Source organism: Oncorhynchus masou, chromosome 9, assembly GCF_036934945.1.
Source record: "Oncorhynchus masou masou isolate Uvic2021 chromosome 9, UVic_Omas_1.1, whole genome shotgun sequence".
NCBI classification, from domain to species: Eukaryota; Metazoa; Chordata; class Actinopteri; order Salmoniformes; family Salmonidae; genus Oncorhynchus; species Oncorhynchus masou.
In genome coordinates this window covers 74,669,705-74,686,679 of record NC_088220.1, presented here as the reverse complement: position 1 = coordinate 74,686,679, position 16,975 = coordinate 74,669,705, and the positions used below count along the sequence as shown (strand labels likewise).

General features: G+C 41.3%; 1 protein-coding gene and 1 pseudogene across 4 annotated transcripts; both read left to right on the top strand.

Annotated features, from left to right (window-relative positions):
• Nucleotides 1-1,871: 1,871 nt before the first annotated feature.
• LOC135546624 (lysophosphatidic acid receptor 6-like) lies at nt 1,872-14,932 on the top strand. Of its 4 annotated transcripts, none has more exons than XM_064975205.1 (3): nt 1,872-2,016; nt 12,118-12,213; nt 12,963-14,932. In XM_064975205.1, exon 3 carries the CDS (start codon nt 12,967-12,969, stop codon nt 14,068-14,070), a length of 1,104 nt encoding a protein of 367 aa, XP_064831277.1. In that variant the 5' UTR covers nt 1,872-2,016; nt 12,118-12,213; nt 12,963-12,966; the 3' UTR covers nt 14,071-14,932. The 4 variants fall into 4 exon arrangements, with proteins under 4 accessions (XP_064831277.1, XP_064831278.1, XP_064831274.1 ...); XM_064975206.1 differs by lacking the exon at nt 1,872-2,016 and adding an exon at nt 7,726-8,027; XM_064975202.1 differs by lacking the exon at nt 1,872-2,016 and adding an exon at nt 7,726-8,110.
• On the top strand, nt 14,468-16,117 carry LOC135545086 (proteinase-activated receptor 3-like; annotated as a pseudogene).
• Nucleotides 16,118-16,975: the final 858 nt, after the last annotated feature.

Here is a 16,975-nt window from a genome sequence, read left to right as displayed (position 1 = left end):
ATACATTTACTCAATGTTTTTTTTCTAATAATCTTTCTCAAAAACATTTGTATATTGTCCCATACAACAATCTGTTCTCTTAATTTTTAATTAGCCGACCCCACTGCAGACCCCGACTTTGAATAACACTGCTGTACTGTCTGTATGGGGCCTGCTGAAAGATCTTCCAGAGCCCGGCCTCACCTGCATGCCATCTCTCTCTGCTTTGCTCTTCTGTGCTCTGGAGAACCAGAAAAGCCACTTACCTGTGCCAGGGAATTCAGCCTCATGGCGATCACTGATCACTCCTTTAGTACTCCTTTTCTTTATATTCCTCCTCTCCAGATCTTCAGTGTGTTCCCCAGTGGTGTATACCTTGTATTCTCCTGTATAGGGGTTAGTCACACCTCAGAGAACACACTAAAAGCCAGTACACCTGCCAGTTCTCCTGTAGGTCCTCCAGTGTGGTACAGAACTGTGTGTTCAGATGATATGTAGCCTGTTGTCCTGCTTGTCTGTGGTGGATGATGGTCTCCGTAAACCTGCGCCCGCTGCCTGATCAGTACAGTTCATGCAGCATCAGGAGAGAGAATTCCAGGGCTCCTTTGTGCAGAGAATGGTTAAGTGAGGCCTCGTTGTATGAGCAGAGTGTTCGCCTCGCACCATCAAACTCCTTCCCTCTAATCAGACCAGATGGAGAGGGTCTGGGGGTCCAACACATTTACACAACATGCAAAAGATAATCGAGGAAGGCTGACAGAGTAACAACATAAGCTCTCTGAAGCTGCATGTCTTATACAGAAGTGTTTCTGTCTTGATCATCCAACTACAATAGTTATTGTGACACTGGTAAAGATTCTCATATCGAATAATATATTTGAGGCACAATAAGGCACACAGATCTTCTTGACGTCTCAATAACAACAGAAACAATCTCACGTCACACTGACAAAATAACAATGCCGATTGAGCAAGGCACCCCACTTTTCCAGACTCACCCTACTGACTCCTCTCCTCAGACAGGCGTGTTTGTGTGATTCACACAGCTTTGTTGACTGGATCTACCCAACCAGTCAGATAGATCTCTATTACAGTAATGTTTCAATATAGAGAACGTGTATAGGGAGGAGAGGTACAGTAGGAAGAAAAGAGAGAGAAGTGAAAGTGGAAAGGATCTCTCAAATCAGTGATCAAAAGAGGAATGTTTACTTATAGTGACTGTATCAGTACTCTTATTCTCCCTTTGTCAACAGTATATTGAACAGGTTGGTTTCTGAACACACACAGAGAGAGAGAGAGAGAGAGAGAGAGAGAGAGAGAGAGAGAGAGAGAGAGAGAGAGAGAGAGAGAGAGAGAGAGAGAGAGAGAGAGATGATGGGTTTCGGGGCGGAATGCGTTTTGTCCACTGAGAATTTTCCTTGAGCTCAAGTCAGACATCTGAGGTATGCAATATGTCCCTCCCTGAGGATGCAGTATTGTGTAACCTGGTTGGACATATTTCTGCTCTCTCTCTAAGCCCCGTCTTTCTAGTTCACAGGTTAAGAGTGCCGTTTGTAAACTCCAACCTCCAACCTTATCTGAGTCGAGCGATGGATTTAATCTGCCTGCTCAATGCATTGTTAAAATTCCACACCTGAAGCCTGTTGTAATTATATGACACCTACTGGTTAACTATTAACTTATGCTCCAGGATAGAACATGTCTACAAAGTGCTTTTACGGACTCAGTCATAATATATATCAACTCCTCTGGCTAAAGTGTCGTATCAGCTTTTTGTAGAGGTGAGAAGTGGGGAGGAAGAGGAGAGAGAGAGAGAGAGAGAGAGAGAGAGAGAGAGAGAGAGGGAGAGAGAGATGCTTGCTAGTGTTTCACCTCACAAGGGACTGAAATAATTAAACTCAGTCAAAGCTGTAAGGGAGAGTGGGTTTAGTTGAGCCATGTTTACATTCAGAATCACTCCATCAAGGAAAATGTAGTATTCTTTCTAACAAACATAGCTTGTCCAAAGCAAGTGGTCTAGTGGCACAACGGGAAAGGGTAAGTTAAGCCGCCTACACATTTCTGTACTGAATTAAATATTTCCACTACATTTTTAAAACCATGTCTTCTTTATTTCCAAAACACAATTCAACACAATCGCAATCCTCTAATTTTAAGCAGATTTTAACACAGATTTAACACCTAACACACACTTTATACGTAATGTTTTTTTTACACTTAACATTATCCAAGCTCTGTTGTTACCTCATATCCCAACAATAATGCCTAGCATTATGCCTGTGAAGAAAACACTCTAATTTGATCAACTTGCCATTGGCTTAACTTACCCCAAGGCAAACATGTTGACTATATTAGCCCACACAGCTACTAGGAGGCACTTCATGCTAGTTTTAGGACCTCATATTGAAGCTTATAGAGATTCCAACTGATGTACAGAACAATCTTAAAACAAATTACCTTGGTTTGGATAGAAGCATCGTGAAACCTCGAACACAATACGTTCATTTGACTTGGTGAAAATCATTTTTTTGGACCTAACTTGTTTACCATTTTTTTTCCATGTGGTTTATTCCTTCACAGACTTCATAAATATTTGGTCAAATGTTTAATTTTGTGTATGATTTCCGAGAAAATCCACTGGGCAAAAACTGGTTGAATCAATGTTGTTTCCATGTCATTTCACCCAAAGAAATCTGTGTTGACATTGTATCAATGTGGAAAACTGATTAGATTTGCAAAAAGTCATCAACGTAAGTGCATTTGTCTTTTTTTTTACCCCAAATTGTACCTAAATCCAACGTGTTGTTGATTTCACGTTGAATTCTCAATAGTTGACAACTCAACCAAATGTATATCCAAACTAGACGTTGAACTGACGTCTGTGCCCAGTGGGAAGGGACCCTCAATTTACCCCTTTGGCTCAATTTACCCCTTTGGCACAATTGAACCCTTTTGCACAATTTACCCCACTCTCCCCTACTAATATGAGGGATTGTCACTCCCATTTATCCTAATCTGATTTACTAATCTATCTACTAGAGAGAAATCTAATTTATTCTAATCTGTTCACTAGAGAGAAATATCTTTTTTATCCTAATCTGATTACTAATCTATTCACACGAGGGAAAGCTAATTTGTTCTAATCTGATTTACTAATATATCCACTAGAGGGAAACCTCATTTATCCTATTGTAATCTGATTTAATAAACTATCCATTAGAGGGAAACCTAATTTATCCTGATCTGATTTATTAATCTATCCACTAGAGGGAAACCTAATTTATCCTGATCTGATTTACTAATCTATCCACTAGAGGGAAACCTAATTTATCCTGATCTGATTTATTAATCTATCCACTAGAGGGAAACCTAATTTATCCTGATCTGATTTATTAATCTATCCACTAGAGGGAAACCTAATTTATTCTGATCTGATTTACTAATCTATCCACCAAAGGGAAACCTAATTTATCCTGATCTGATTTATTAATCTATCCACTAGAGGGAAACCTAATTTATTCTGATCTGATTTATTAATCTATCCACTAGAGGGAAACCTAATTTATTCTGATCTGATTTACTAATCTATCCACTAGAGGGAAACCTAATTTATTCTGATCTGATTTATTAATCTATCCACTAGAGGGAAACCTAATTTATTCTGATCTGATTTACTAATCTATCCACTAGAGGGAAACCTAATTAATCCTAATCTGATTTACTAATCTATCCACTAGAGGGAAACCTAATTAATCCTAATCCGATTTACTAATCTATCCACTAGAGGGAAACCTAATTTATCCTGATCTGATTTACTAATCTATCCACTAGAGGGAAACCTAATTTATTCTGATCTGATTTACTAATCTATCCACCAAAGGGAAACCTAATTTATCCTGATCTGATTTACTAATCTATCCACTAGAGGGAAACCTAATTTATTCTGATCTGATTTATTAATCTATCCACTAGAGGGAAACCTAATTTATTCTGATCTGATTTACTAATCTATCCACCAAAGGGAAACCTCTCCCCAACAGACACATCTGTTAAATGATCTTATTGTGCAAAACAGTTTTTTACAATCATTAAAGATTAAAGTCACAATTTCCATATGCTATTGACTAACCAAAAAGCATTACTATTGGTTAAATTTAGGCCTGGATTCAATCAGATCAAGCGTTAACCAGCATAGCTGATGTTTTGTCTTAATCATGGTGGTATCCACATGAATGTAGAAGTGTTTAGAAACATATACTATTCTTATTTACAGTAAAAGTGACTCCAAATGGACGCAATACATTATTTACCATTATTTTCTACTGGGCACAAAATAATCTGAAACACAAAAAACAGCAAACGCATCCAACAAGTTTGTAATGTCACAAGCTTAATATAATCATTGCTTGCTAGGAATATGGGACCAAATACTAAACTTTTGGTCCCAATACTTTTGGTTCCCTAAAATGGGGGGACTATGTACAAAAAGTGGTGTAATTTCTAAACGGTTCACCTGATATGGATGAAAATACTCTCAAATGTCAGTCTGCACTTGAACCTCATAGTCATTGTATCATTTCAAATCCAAAAGGCTGGAGTACAGAGACAAAACAACAACACATGTGTCACTGTCCCAATACTTTTGAAGCTCACTATAATTGATTAGGATCCCCATTAGCTATTGAACATGCAGCAGCTACTCTTCCTGGGTTCCACATAAAATGTACAAACACATGACTGAGTAAGGACCAGTTACGGACAAGAACAACATAAGATAATATTACATGACATTAAAAGATTAATGAAATAAAAATATAGTAATATATTGGCAAACCACTGGTGATAATTAGTTAATTAAATATAATTAAGCCTAATTTACTGGTTACCTTCCACCTGCATCCATTGCTCCTGTAACAGGAGGCAGGTGGATCATGTTATTAATGTCACAGTCTTGGCAGCCTGTGTGGAAATGTGATACAAGGAGTGTTAACTCCTTGGCTATGTACAGTAGCTAATCAAACAAAATGTTTGGTTAATCGTGTTAAGTTCAAGTATCACCGCAGGTGACAAAAACTCAATAGGTCTCTCAATCACTGTCTGTGTTGTACATGGTCTTGAAATATGACCTTCGGCTTACACCTTGTTTCATTAATTTGACAAATGTGTTACCACATTCAGTATATTGTATCTATTGCACAATGCACACATACAGTGCATTAGGAAAGTATTCAGACCCCTTCACTTTTTCCAAATTTTGTTACGTTACAGCCTTATACAAAAATGTATAAAATGATTTTATTTCCTCATCAATCTACACACAATACACCATAATAACAAAACAAAAACAGGTTTTTAGACATTTTTTAAAATAAATAAATAAATAAAATACTAAAAATACCTTATTTACATGAGAATTCAGATCCTTTGCTATGAGACTTGAAATTGAGCTCAGGCCCATCCAGTTTCAATTGATCCTCCTTGAGATGTTTCTACAACTTGATTGGACCACCTGTGGTAAATTTTATTGATTCGGACATGATATGGAAAGGCACACACCTGACTATTTAATTTAAAAAAAAATGTTTTACCTTCATTTAATTAGGCAAGTCAGTGAAGAACACATTCTTATTTACAATGATGGCCTACCCCGGTCAAACCTGGACGACGCTGTGCCAATTGTGCGCTGCCCTATGGGACTCCCAACCACGGCTGGATGTGATACAGCCTGGACTATAACGGTCCCACAGTTCACATTGCGTGTCAGAGCTAAAACCAAGCCATGAGGTTAAAGGAATTGTCCGTAGAGCTCAGAGACATGATTGTGTCAAGGCACAGATCTGGGGAAGGGTACCAAAACATGTCTGCAGCATTGAAGGTTCCCAAAAGCACAGTGGCCTCCATCTTTATTAAATGGAAGATGTTTGGAGCCAACAAGACTCTTCTTGGTGGTTCCAAACTGAGCAATCAGGGGAGAAGTGCCTTGGTCAGGGAGGTGACCAAGAACCCAATGGTCACTCTGACAGAGCTCCAGAGTTACTCTGTGGAGATCAAATCAAATCAAATGTATTTATATAGCCCTTTGTACATCAGCTGATATCTCAAAGTGCTGTACAGAAACCCAGCCTAAAACCCCAAACAGCAAGCAATGCAGGTGTAGAAGCACCTTCCAGAAGGACAACCATCTCTGCAGCACTCCAGCAATCGGGCCTTTATGGTAGAGTGGCCATTGCTCATCACCTGGCCAATAGCATCCCTACATTGAAGGATGGTGGTGGCAGTGTCATACTGTGGGGATGTTTTTCAGCGGCAGGGACCGGGAGACTAGTCAGGATTGAGGGAAAGATGAACGGTGTAAAGTACAGAGAGATCCTTGATGAAAACCAGCTTCAGAGTGCTCAGGACCTGACTGGGGCGAATGTTTACCTTCCAACAGGACAATGACCCTAAGCACACAGCCAAGCCAACGCAAGAGTAGCTTCGGTACAAGTCTCTGAATGACCTTGAGTGGCCCAGCCAGAGCCCGGACTTGAACCCGTCCGAACATCTCTGGTGAGACCTGAATGTAGGTGTGCAGAGACACTCCCCATCTCACCTGACAGATCTAGAGAGGATCTGCAGAGAAGAATGGGAGAAACGCCCCAAATACAGGTGTGCCAAGCTTGTTGTGACATACCCAAGATGACTCAAGGCTGTAATCGCTGCCAAAGGTGCTTTAACAAATTACTGAGTAAAGGGTCTGAATACCTATGTAAATGTGATATTACATATTTTTTATATACATTTGCCCAAAATTTCTAAAAACTTGTTTTTTCTTTGTTATTATATGGTATTGTGTGTAGGTTGATTTGGGGAAAAAATGATTTAATCCATTTTAGAATAAGCCTGTAAAGTAACAAAATGTGGAAAAAGTGAAGGGGTATGAATACTTATCGAATGCACTGTACACTAGGCTGAGAGAAAATGTGACATGAGACATGTAGAGTAGGCCTTAATTGCTTTTCTAGACCAAATATGGATTATTGCTCTGTGGATGTCAGAAGGTGAATTCACCAATTTGTAAGTCGCTCTGGATAAGAGCGTCTGCTAAATGACTTAAATGTAAATGTAAATGTAGAGGATTCATTAAAAAGTATGGGGGCCCAGGCAATGACGACTAGTTTGACAATGACTGGAAGATCACTCATTCAAAGTATGAAAAGTGAAGATGGAAAGGAAATGAGGATGTGGCTGTGGTGGTGATGTACTATACTTTATGCCATAACGACATTTCTCTGGCCTACATTATCAGACAGACTTCACAGTCAAAAGTCTACTTGTACTTTCAGGCAAGAACAAGGGGGCAGTTTCCAGAGAGCTACATTTTACCACTAGCAATGATATTTCAAACACACACACACACATGAATTTGAATTGGCTCCTGACAGAGTACTCAAAATGTCCCCTTACTGGGGACCGTCTAGTGCAACTTTATACAAAACAGCGACATTATATTTCACTGTTTCAGACAATTTTCCAGACAGTCACCCACTCGTATGTGAATGTGTGCATGAGCAATGACAGTTGATGGAATCATGATTAAAAAGATTTACAATTGAATATACAGCTTGGTTCTTTCTAGAAAAGACGAAATGAAAACCTCAAACCTGCGTGGGAAACGTATATATGTCAAAGGGGAAACGCCTTCTGTTAACCTACATATCTTACAAAGGTAGTGAAAAGTTTTACATACAAAAAAAACCTGAGCGTGATTAACCACGTCTGTGGCCTAAGCAGAAGTGGTGGGAATGTATGTGTGCAATTCACACAACAAGTGAAGTGTCTTCTTTTAGCTACTGTATGTGTATATCTGATTATATTAGTTTCATTTGAAATACACTGCTTTGTTTAACCTAGTCAATGCAAACTAGTCAGTCAGAGCAGTACTAGCCTAGAGCAGATTGCAGGTCCAGTGTGGTTTGTGTAGTGCTCTTTGGAAAACAGCGTGCACAACGGGTTTCACTATCAATCAGAGGAATACATATTGGCACGACATAGGCTATTTACTGTAGGTAAGTCTGTTTTACCAAACAAGGACTCAAAGCCTCTAGGTTCGGCTCCAGTTGAGAGGAGACAATTATCCCAAGCGATTTCGGTGAGTGTTTTTTAAAAGTAGGCTACTGTAATGGTTTTGGACTGGGGTTTTGCACCCAGTTCTTCACTGTGCATGCCTTAGTTAACCTAATTTTATCTTTACAATCACCTGAGATTTCTGCCATGCTGTTGTGAGATACTGTGCCATATAATCAAATTCATATGTCATGATCCCTACAACAATGGAAACACATTTTAAACTCATGCACATTCTACAAAGTGGGAAAAATCACACTGTTCAGACCTATACAGTCATTGGTTCAGACATCATGTTAAATTTAAACCTGCGACATTCAAATTAGTAAAAAAAAAAACATGTATATCAACAATGGATTTGAACTCATTATTACTTTAATATACAGTAAATGTTCATCTTAGTAGGATGCAAACAAACAATGTATTTGATCATTTTCTTATGGTGTTGAATAAACAGTCATAGCAGACCATCACACATTAAAGGATAATTCCACCCAAAAACAATCTTTTGGTATTTGTTTCATTTGCCCATTGATGACATAGTCCCAAAATATTTAGCTTGTCAGCACTCAAGTTTTCAAGGTATGTAGCTCTCAATCACCCTTGTATGATGCATTTTGCAACAGAGTTGTTTTTTTGTTTTGTTTTTTTAGCCAGGCAAGTCAATTAAGAACACATTCTTATTTACAATGGTGGCCTACCCCAGCCAAACCCTAACCCGGATGACGCTGGGCCAATTGTGCGCCACCCTATGGAACTCCTAATCACGGCCGGTTGTGGAATCAAGCCAGGGTCTGTAGTGATGCCTCTTGCACTGAGATGCAGTGCCTTAGACCGCTGCGCAACTCGGAAGCACCATATGATGCAAAATACATCATCAGGGATAATTTCTGTGTTTTGAAAGTTACACAACCTTTTGGGACTATGTCAACAATGGACTTATAAAACAAATACCAAAATATTGTTTTTGGGTGGAGTTTTCCTTTAACCTCTTAGTGGGCAACTATTTCCTTGTTTCCATGTCAACAGTGGACATACAGTTGAAGTCGGAAGTTTACAAATACCTTAGCCAAACACATTTAAACTCAGTTTTTCACACTTCCAGACATTTAATCCCAGTAAAAATTCCCTGTTTTAGGTCAGTTAGGATCACCACTTTATTTTAAGAATGTGAAATGTCAGAATAATAGTATAGAGAATGATATATTTCAGCTTTTATTTATTTCATCACATTCCCAGTGGGTCAGAAGTTACCATACACTCAATTAGTATTTGGTAGCATTGCCTTTAAATTGTTTAACTTCAGTCAAACGTTTTGGGTAGCCTTCCACAAGCTTCCCACAATACGTTGGGTGAATTTTGGCCCATTCCTGCTGACAGAGCTGGTGTAACTGAGTCAGGTTTGTAGACCTCCTTGCTTGCACACACTTTTTCAGTTCTTCCCACAAATTGTCTCTAGCATTGAGGCCAAGGCTTTGTGATAGCCACTCCAATATCTTGACTTTGTTGCCCTTAAACCATTTTGCCACAACTTTGGAGGTATGCTTGGGGTCATTGTCCATTTGGGAGACCATTGGCGACCAAGCTTTAAACTTCCTGACTGATGTCTTGAGATGTTGCTTCAATATATCCATATAATTTTCCTCCTCGTGATGCCATATATTTTGTGAAGTGCACCAGTCCCTCCTGCAGCAAAGCACCCCCACAACATGATGCTGCCACCCCCGTGCTTCACGGTTGGGATGGTGTTCTTCGGCTTGCAAGCTTGCACTTTTACCTCCGAATTTAACGATGGTCATTATGGGCAAACAGTTCTATTTTTGTTTCATCAGACCAAAGCACATTTCTCCAATAAGTACAATCTTTGTCCCCATGTGCAGTTGCAAACCGTAGTCTGGCTTTTTTATGGAGGTTTTGGAGCAGTGGCTTCTTCCTTGCTGAGCGGCCTTTCAGGTTATGTCGATATCGGACTCATTTTATATATCATTCTCTATTCTCTATATGTAGATACTTTTGTACCTGTTTCCTCCAACATCTTCACAAGGTTCTTTGCTGATTTTTCTGGGATTGATTTGCACTTTTCGCACCAAAGTACATTAATCTCTAGGTGACAGAATGTGTCTCCTTCCTGAGTGGTATGATGACTGTGTGGTCCCATGGTGTTTATACTTGCGTACTGTTGTTTGTACAGATGAACGTGTTACCTTCAGGCGTTTGGAAATTGCTCCCAAGGATGAACCAGACTTGAGGAGGTCTACAATTGTTTTTCTTGGCTGATTTCTTTTGATTTTCCCATGATGTCAAGCAAAGAGGCACTGAGTTTGACGGTAGGCCTTGAAATACATCCACAGGTACACCTCCAATTGACTCAAATGATGTCAATTAGCCTATCAGAAGCTTCTAAAGCCATGACATAATTTCTGGAATTATCCAAGCTGTTTAAAGGCACAGTCAACTTAGTGTATGTAAACTTCTGACCCACTGGAATTGTGATGCAGTGAATTATAAGTGAAATAATCTGTCTGTAAACAATTGTTGGAGAAATTACTTGTGTCAGGCGCAAAGTAGATGTCCTAACCGACTTGCCAAAACTATAGTTTGTTATTAACAAGAATTTTGTGGAGTGGTTGAAAAACAAGTTTTAATAACTCCAACCTAAGTGTGTGTAAACTTCCAACTTCAACTGTATTTATAACCCATGGACAGTAGATCCCTGTTAGCGCTCACTGTGATGCTGTTAATTGTAATCTTCCGACTTCAACTGTAGTTGTAAAATGGTACTAAACTCACACTGACATATTTACATGCATAGATAGGACAGTGGTAGGCTATAACCTAATGTGACATCCCACTGGGCAAAAACGGGTTGAATCAATGTTATTTCCACAATAATTCAACACGAAAATTCTATGTGATAAAGTTAAATCAACGTGGAAAACTGATTAGATATGAAAAGAAGTCATCAACATGAGGGAATTTCATTTTTTTCACCCAACTTTTAACTTAACTTGACTGACATGATGAAATGTTTTGTTGATTTCAAGTTGAATTCACGTTAGTTGACAACTCAACCAAATGTAAATCAAAACTAGTCGTTGAACTGATGTCTGTGCCCTGTGTCTGTGGGATGATAGTCATAGACATTAGCGGTACAACACCCCTTGGTTTAGACAGGAGCAAAGAGGAGCTTCAAACTAAGACATGGTTCCCAACAGGCCTACCAAATGAATGATAGAAGTATACAAAATTGCTTTCATTTGACATATAACGATTTTGATAAGCAATGGTACAGTGCTGATCATTGATTGGGAAGTATTTAATGTACAAAAGCACAAATAGCTTGATTACAATGAGTTGCTACAGGCAAATAAAGAGATAGGCCAAGTCTTACTGATAGTCTATATAAAAGTGGTTCACTGCACACACTTTAAGATGAATGCCACACTGATTTCACTGCAAATCTATTTAACTACCAATACAAGTTGAACATGTGATAAATGCCTGACAAGTCATACTGCAAAAGGGTCAACTATTGGCCTGTCCCACTAAATTACAAGCTAATGTATCAGGCTATGGGAAGTCGTTTTCTAACATTTGAAACACAACTCTGTTCCGATAACACAAAGGACAGTGGCTGGTGTTGCCGTTTTATAAATAGGCCTTCTTTACTTTCACACTAGTTCCCATCAACCCCTTAAACATGACAATCAAACACACACACAGCACGTGGCCAAAGAGGAAGAGTCGAAGCGAGAGGGTTTACTCATCCCAAAATCTGTCAACAAAGATAAGACCACAAAGTAAGGAATGGAAGTCCATGAGAGAGTGTAACATTTGGTCAACAAAACATTTAATTGCTCATTTGCTATGTGTGGCTTATTTGATTGAAAATACGTTTTGTAATGGTTTGTTTATTACAAATGCACTGATATAGGTGGACTGACGTGGCATTTTATCAACTTTGAAGGAAATTACTTTATATCTGAGTTTTGCCTGTTGTTCTCACACGTATCTCCCCCTCTCATTGGATAGAATGGTCCCACCTGATCTTGCTGCCTCATGCCAGCCTTTCATCTTTGAGGACATCTTGACAATATCATAATCCATCTTTGACTTGGCCCAAACGAGGTAAGATCTCAATTTCAAACTCCTAACATCCTCTCTCCTCATCTCCTTTTCAAAATTCATTGGATGAGAAAACCAGATGTTTCGCTCCTCTGACCTTCTCCTCCAATGGGTTTTAAAGAGAGAGGACAGAGGACACATGGAGTGTGCGTTTTGAGATCATCCCAGAATCTCAGATAAGATGCCTTTCCAAGAATGCCAATTCCTTTCCCCTTTTATAGGGTTACAGAGGAATTGAGTACTGCCACTTAGTAATGGACCTCTAAAAAGCTCTAACCTGGTACACTAAGATGAAATGAGTTACCGTCGCCTAGTAGGTAGTAACACTAAGCCTAGTCTATGAGATGGCAGTTGTGATCCAAATGATTAGTTGGTTCATTATTTTCCAATGCACTTGAGCTTTACTACAGGATATCCCCTCAAGTTAACATAACATGTAGCCTAAAGTCAAATTTCAGTGAGGCTTAAAGGGATAGTTCAGGATTTCGGCAATGAGGCTCTTTATGTACTTCTCCAGAGTCAGATGAACTCGTGGATACCATTTTTATATCTCTGTGTTCAGTTAGAAGTAAGTTGCTAATTAACAGCTAGCATGCGGTTCCTGAAGACTGTCAAAATCCCGAGCTATCCCTATAAATCCCTTTACTCTTGCACAGTGACCATCCTGATTGATGCCTCTGGTATTGGTTAAACATTATTGAGTCATAAGTGAAATTACATTCATGTGTATGTATTTCCCTCTCTGTTTGCAGTAAAATGGTACCGTGTGACAGCAAAGTGTGCTATATACAGTGGATTGTCTATGTCCCCACCTTCATGGTGGGTCTTCCCCTCAACCTGGCCGCTCTGTGGCTCCTCCTCTTCAGGATCCGTCGATGGACTGAGTCCACAGTCTACCTCAGCAGTCTGATCATCAACGACAGCCTTCTCATCTTCTCTCTGCCCTTCAAGATGTACGCCTACGAACACAACTGGGGCCTGAGCATGGGCTTCTGCACCTTCCTGGAGAGCCTGGTGTTCGTCAACATCTATGGGAGCATCATACTGATCGTGTGCATCTCTGGCGACCGCTATGTTTATTTGCGATTTCCAATCAATGGCAAGCGTCTGCACTCGCCACGGAAGGCTGCCCTGGTATGCCTGGCCGTGTGGGTGATGGTATTTGCTTTCACCACACCTGTCTATGAGCTCCACAACAAAAACAACAACGACACCAGAATGTACAAAGGCAACGAAACCAAGTGTTTCCAGAAGTTCTCCAGCAAAACCTGGAAGAAGAAATGGATCATCATCGCCATAGAGACAGTGTTCTCAATCAGCACGGTTGCCATGGTGTTCTTCTCGGTGCGCGTGATGCAGATCCTGAGTGGCATGCGGAGACTGAACCCGCTGGACGATAAGCTGAGGAACAACAAGTCTGTGAAAATCGTCCTGAGCAACCTGGTGGCCTTCCTGCTGTGCTTCATCCCCTACCACGTGGCCGCAGTCGTCTACTTCCTGGCCAAGAACCACACGGAGGACCCGAATGTCATCAACCCCCTCAGAGACTTCGTCCATATCAGCATGTGTCTGGGCAGCATCAACTGTCTGACGGACGGGGTCTGCTACTACTTCATCCTGAAGGAGAACCTGCTGACTGCCAGCAAGGAGAGGAGGAGGATGTCCACTAGAGGAAACGCAGTGGCGAGGCTCAGGGAAATCAACCAGCATCCAATGGACAACATCAAGGTCAAGGAACCTGGAGAGACAGGATCAGACACCCAGGTCAATGGAGATCAATTGGACTTGCTAGATAGATGTGGCTTATCCCCTCTTGGTGCCTGCAGAGTAGAGAGCAGGGTGGAGACATTTCCCCTGTAGATGGATGGCTATCAACTCTATCTGGGAAATGGAAAACTCAGATCCCCACAGCAGACAGAGGAGACAAGTTGCTTGAAGATTGAATGAATGGCCAGCACTTGGAATAAATGTTTTTAAATCAATCATCCAGCCTTCCATTATATTCTCACTCATCACACGTGGCCTTTGGTCCTAGTCTTACCTCTTACATTTAGGAGGCTGAGATTCAAAGAGGTTCCACAAAATATCTCACAGGGCATATCTAACACTAACTGATCTGATCAACAAAAGGCATGGGATTTACAACCCTGAGACTTGTAATTTATTCATACTGAATAGAAGCTTCTACATAATTATACACTGTTCAGATATGGACTGTTTAGATGCAATCCACCCACTCTCAATCTAGACAGTAAAGATGTGTACATCCAGACCATTTCAAATATAAAACAGTATTTACATTTTTTAGACAGTTGCTCTTGATCAACACGTTTGTTTATAACTATTCACTACGAATAACTCGCTTTTCGTTAAAAAAATGATCAGACTGTCTGTATAGGTCAGAGATTGGAGATTCTTCATGTTGATAGTTTGTTACTCAGACATGATTCATGTTGTCAAGTGTCTTCAACCTTATCAGCAGACAGGATGGGAGGACCTTCCCGAGAAAAAAAATAACCCTCACTTCCTGTTTCAACACTTTCATTCCGGAAGTTAAGAACAGCTTAACCTCTATACAGACTGCTCTGACAAGAAGTGGCAACCACAATATTGAGTTGGGAGTGGTTGCTGTCTCTTTTCAAATTACACGCACAGACACCATGAACAACAACAATGATAGTTTAGGAGCACTCTCCTCTGAGGGGAGTTATTATGTGACAGCCTTTGCCATTGCGTGGTGGTGCTGGGCCTGCCGCTCAATGCCGTGTCACTGTGGGTTCTGCTCTGCCGCCATGGCTTCAAATCCTCCAGCGCTGTCTCCATGAGCCACCTGGCTCTGTCCGACCTGCTGCTGGTCCTGTCCCTGCCCACTCGGGTCTACTTCTACGTCGCTGGCACCTGGCCCCTGGGCATCCAGGCCTGTACAGCCACCACCATGCTGTTCCACAACAACATCCGCTCCAGCGCCGTCTTCATCACCTTCATTGGCCTGGACAGGCTGTGGTCCACCCTCTGAGGTCCTGCAATCTCCGCACCACCACCAACGCCTGGAAGGCCTGCGTCTTCATCTGGGTCCTGATAGTGGAGGTCATCATTCCAGAGAGCCTCTACCAGATCAGTCAGATAAAGAGCTGTGATGCCACTAACGTCTGCTTTGAGTTTACTAATGTATGTTCTGTGGAGAATCCGATCGTTGGTTATGTGCAGTCCGGGCTGGTGTTCATTATGCTGGGGATCAATGTGGTCGCCACCACCATGGTGTCCTGGAAGCTCCGTGGGCACCTCAGCGATCGTTGGTTATGTGCAGTCCGGGCTGGTGTTCATTATGCTGGGGATCAACGTGGTCGCCACCACCATGGTGTCCTGGAAGCTCCGTGGGCACCTCAGCGATCGTTGGTTATGTGCAGTCCGGGCTGGTGTTCATCATGCTGGGGATCAACGTGGTCGCCACCACCATGGTGTCCTGGAAGCTACGTGGGCACCTCAGCGATCGTTGGTTATGTGCAGTCCGGGCTGGTGTTCATTATGCTGGGGATCAACGTGGTCGCCACCCCATGGTGTCCTGGAAGCTACGTGGGCACCTCAGCGATCGTTGGTTATGTGCAGTCCGGGCTGGTGTTCATCATGCTGGGGATCAACGTGGTCGCCACCCCATGGTGTCCTGGAAGCTACGTGGGCACCTCAGCGATCGTTGGTTATGTGCAGTCCGGGCTGGTGTTCATCATGCTGGGGATCAACGTGGTCGCCACCCCATGGTGTCCTGGAAGCTACGTGGGCACCTCAGCGATGCCGCCAGGGTCAACAAGATGAATGTCATGCTGATCTTCACCATCAACCTTCTGATGTTTGTCTTCTTCCTTCCCTCCTCCATCATCGTGACGCTCAAAATCAGGCAGGCTATCATGCCCATGTTCTGTCTGGCCAGCATCAACTGTTGTCTAGATCCGCTGTTGTAGTACTTCTCTTTAGATGCTTTCTGGAAGAAGAGGGTTCTGACATGGAGGTTTCTCAGGCCAGATCACATGAAAGTAGATGAAGGGTGAGAACACAGTGAGTGAGAAACCACTACATCAAAATGTGTCCCTAAATATGCCACAATTTATAGTTAAATATAGAATGATATTTTGTCAAATGACATGTTATAGTTTTTTTTGTGTGGTAACAGTTCATCTCTTCTTCTGTAAGTTTAATTGTGCTCATCTGTACTTTAAGATGTGCCAATACAATTGTTTTATAGAATAAACATTTGACCTCTTATCTTCGTGATTTTGATGGTTAAGACTGAAGTCATTGACATTTACTGTATATAGGTTTTGTACATCGACCACACTGTCATTTCCCCAAAAGTACTAATAATTACTAAGGCTTTCATTCACATGCGGAGCCGGGTGCCCAACAGTTCCCTTTGTTGATTGGTTCGACCATCAGATAGCCATGTGACTTTGTTGATAACTCATGAAGTTTCTGGCTGAGGAGCCAGGCAGGCAGCAGCAGCCATCCAAAAGCTCTGTGGCTCAGAGCCCTGCCATATGGAGGGACATCTGTGCACAGGCTATATGGCAGACAGACAGGACATAAAGTCACTATGGAGTCTAGTATAGGAAAGCCAGTGTAAAAGGTGCCATTCAAATAAATTCATCAAATGAGTCATTGTCTTCCGACAGGTGGCGCCACTCCTATGCGACATTTAACTGTGTGAAAAACAAAGTTGCTTTTCCACTATGCCCAAACCAGGTCAGTGCATGAGATTGTTTACACTTTCCCT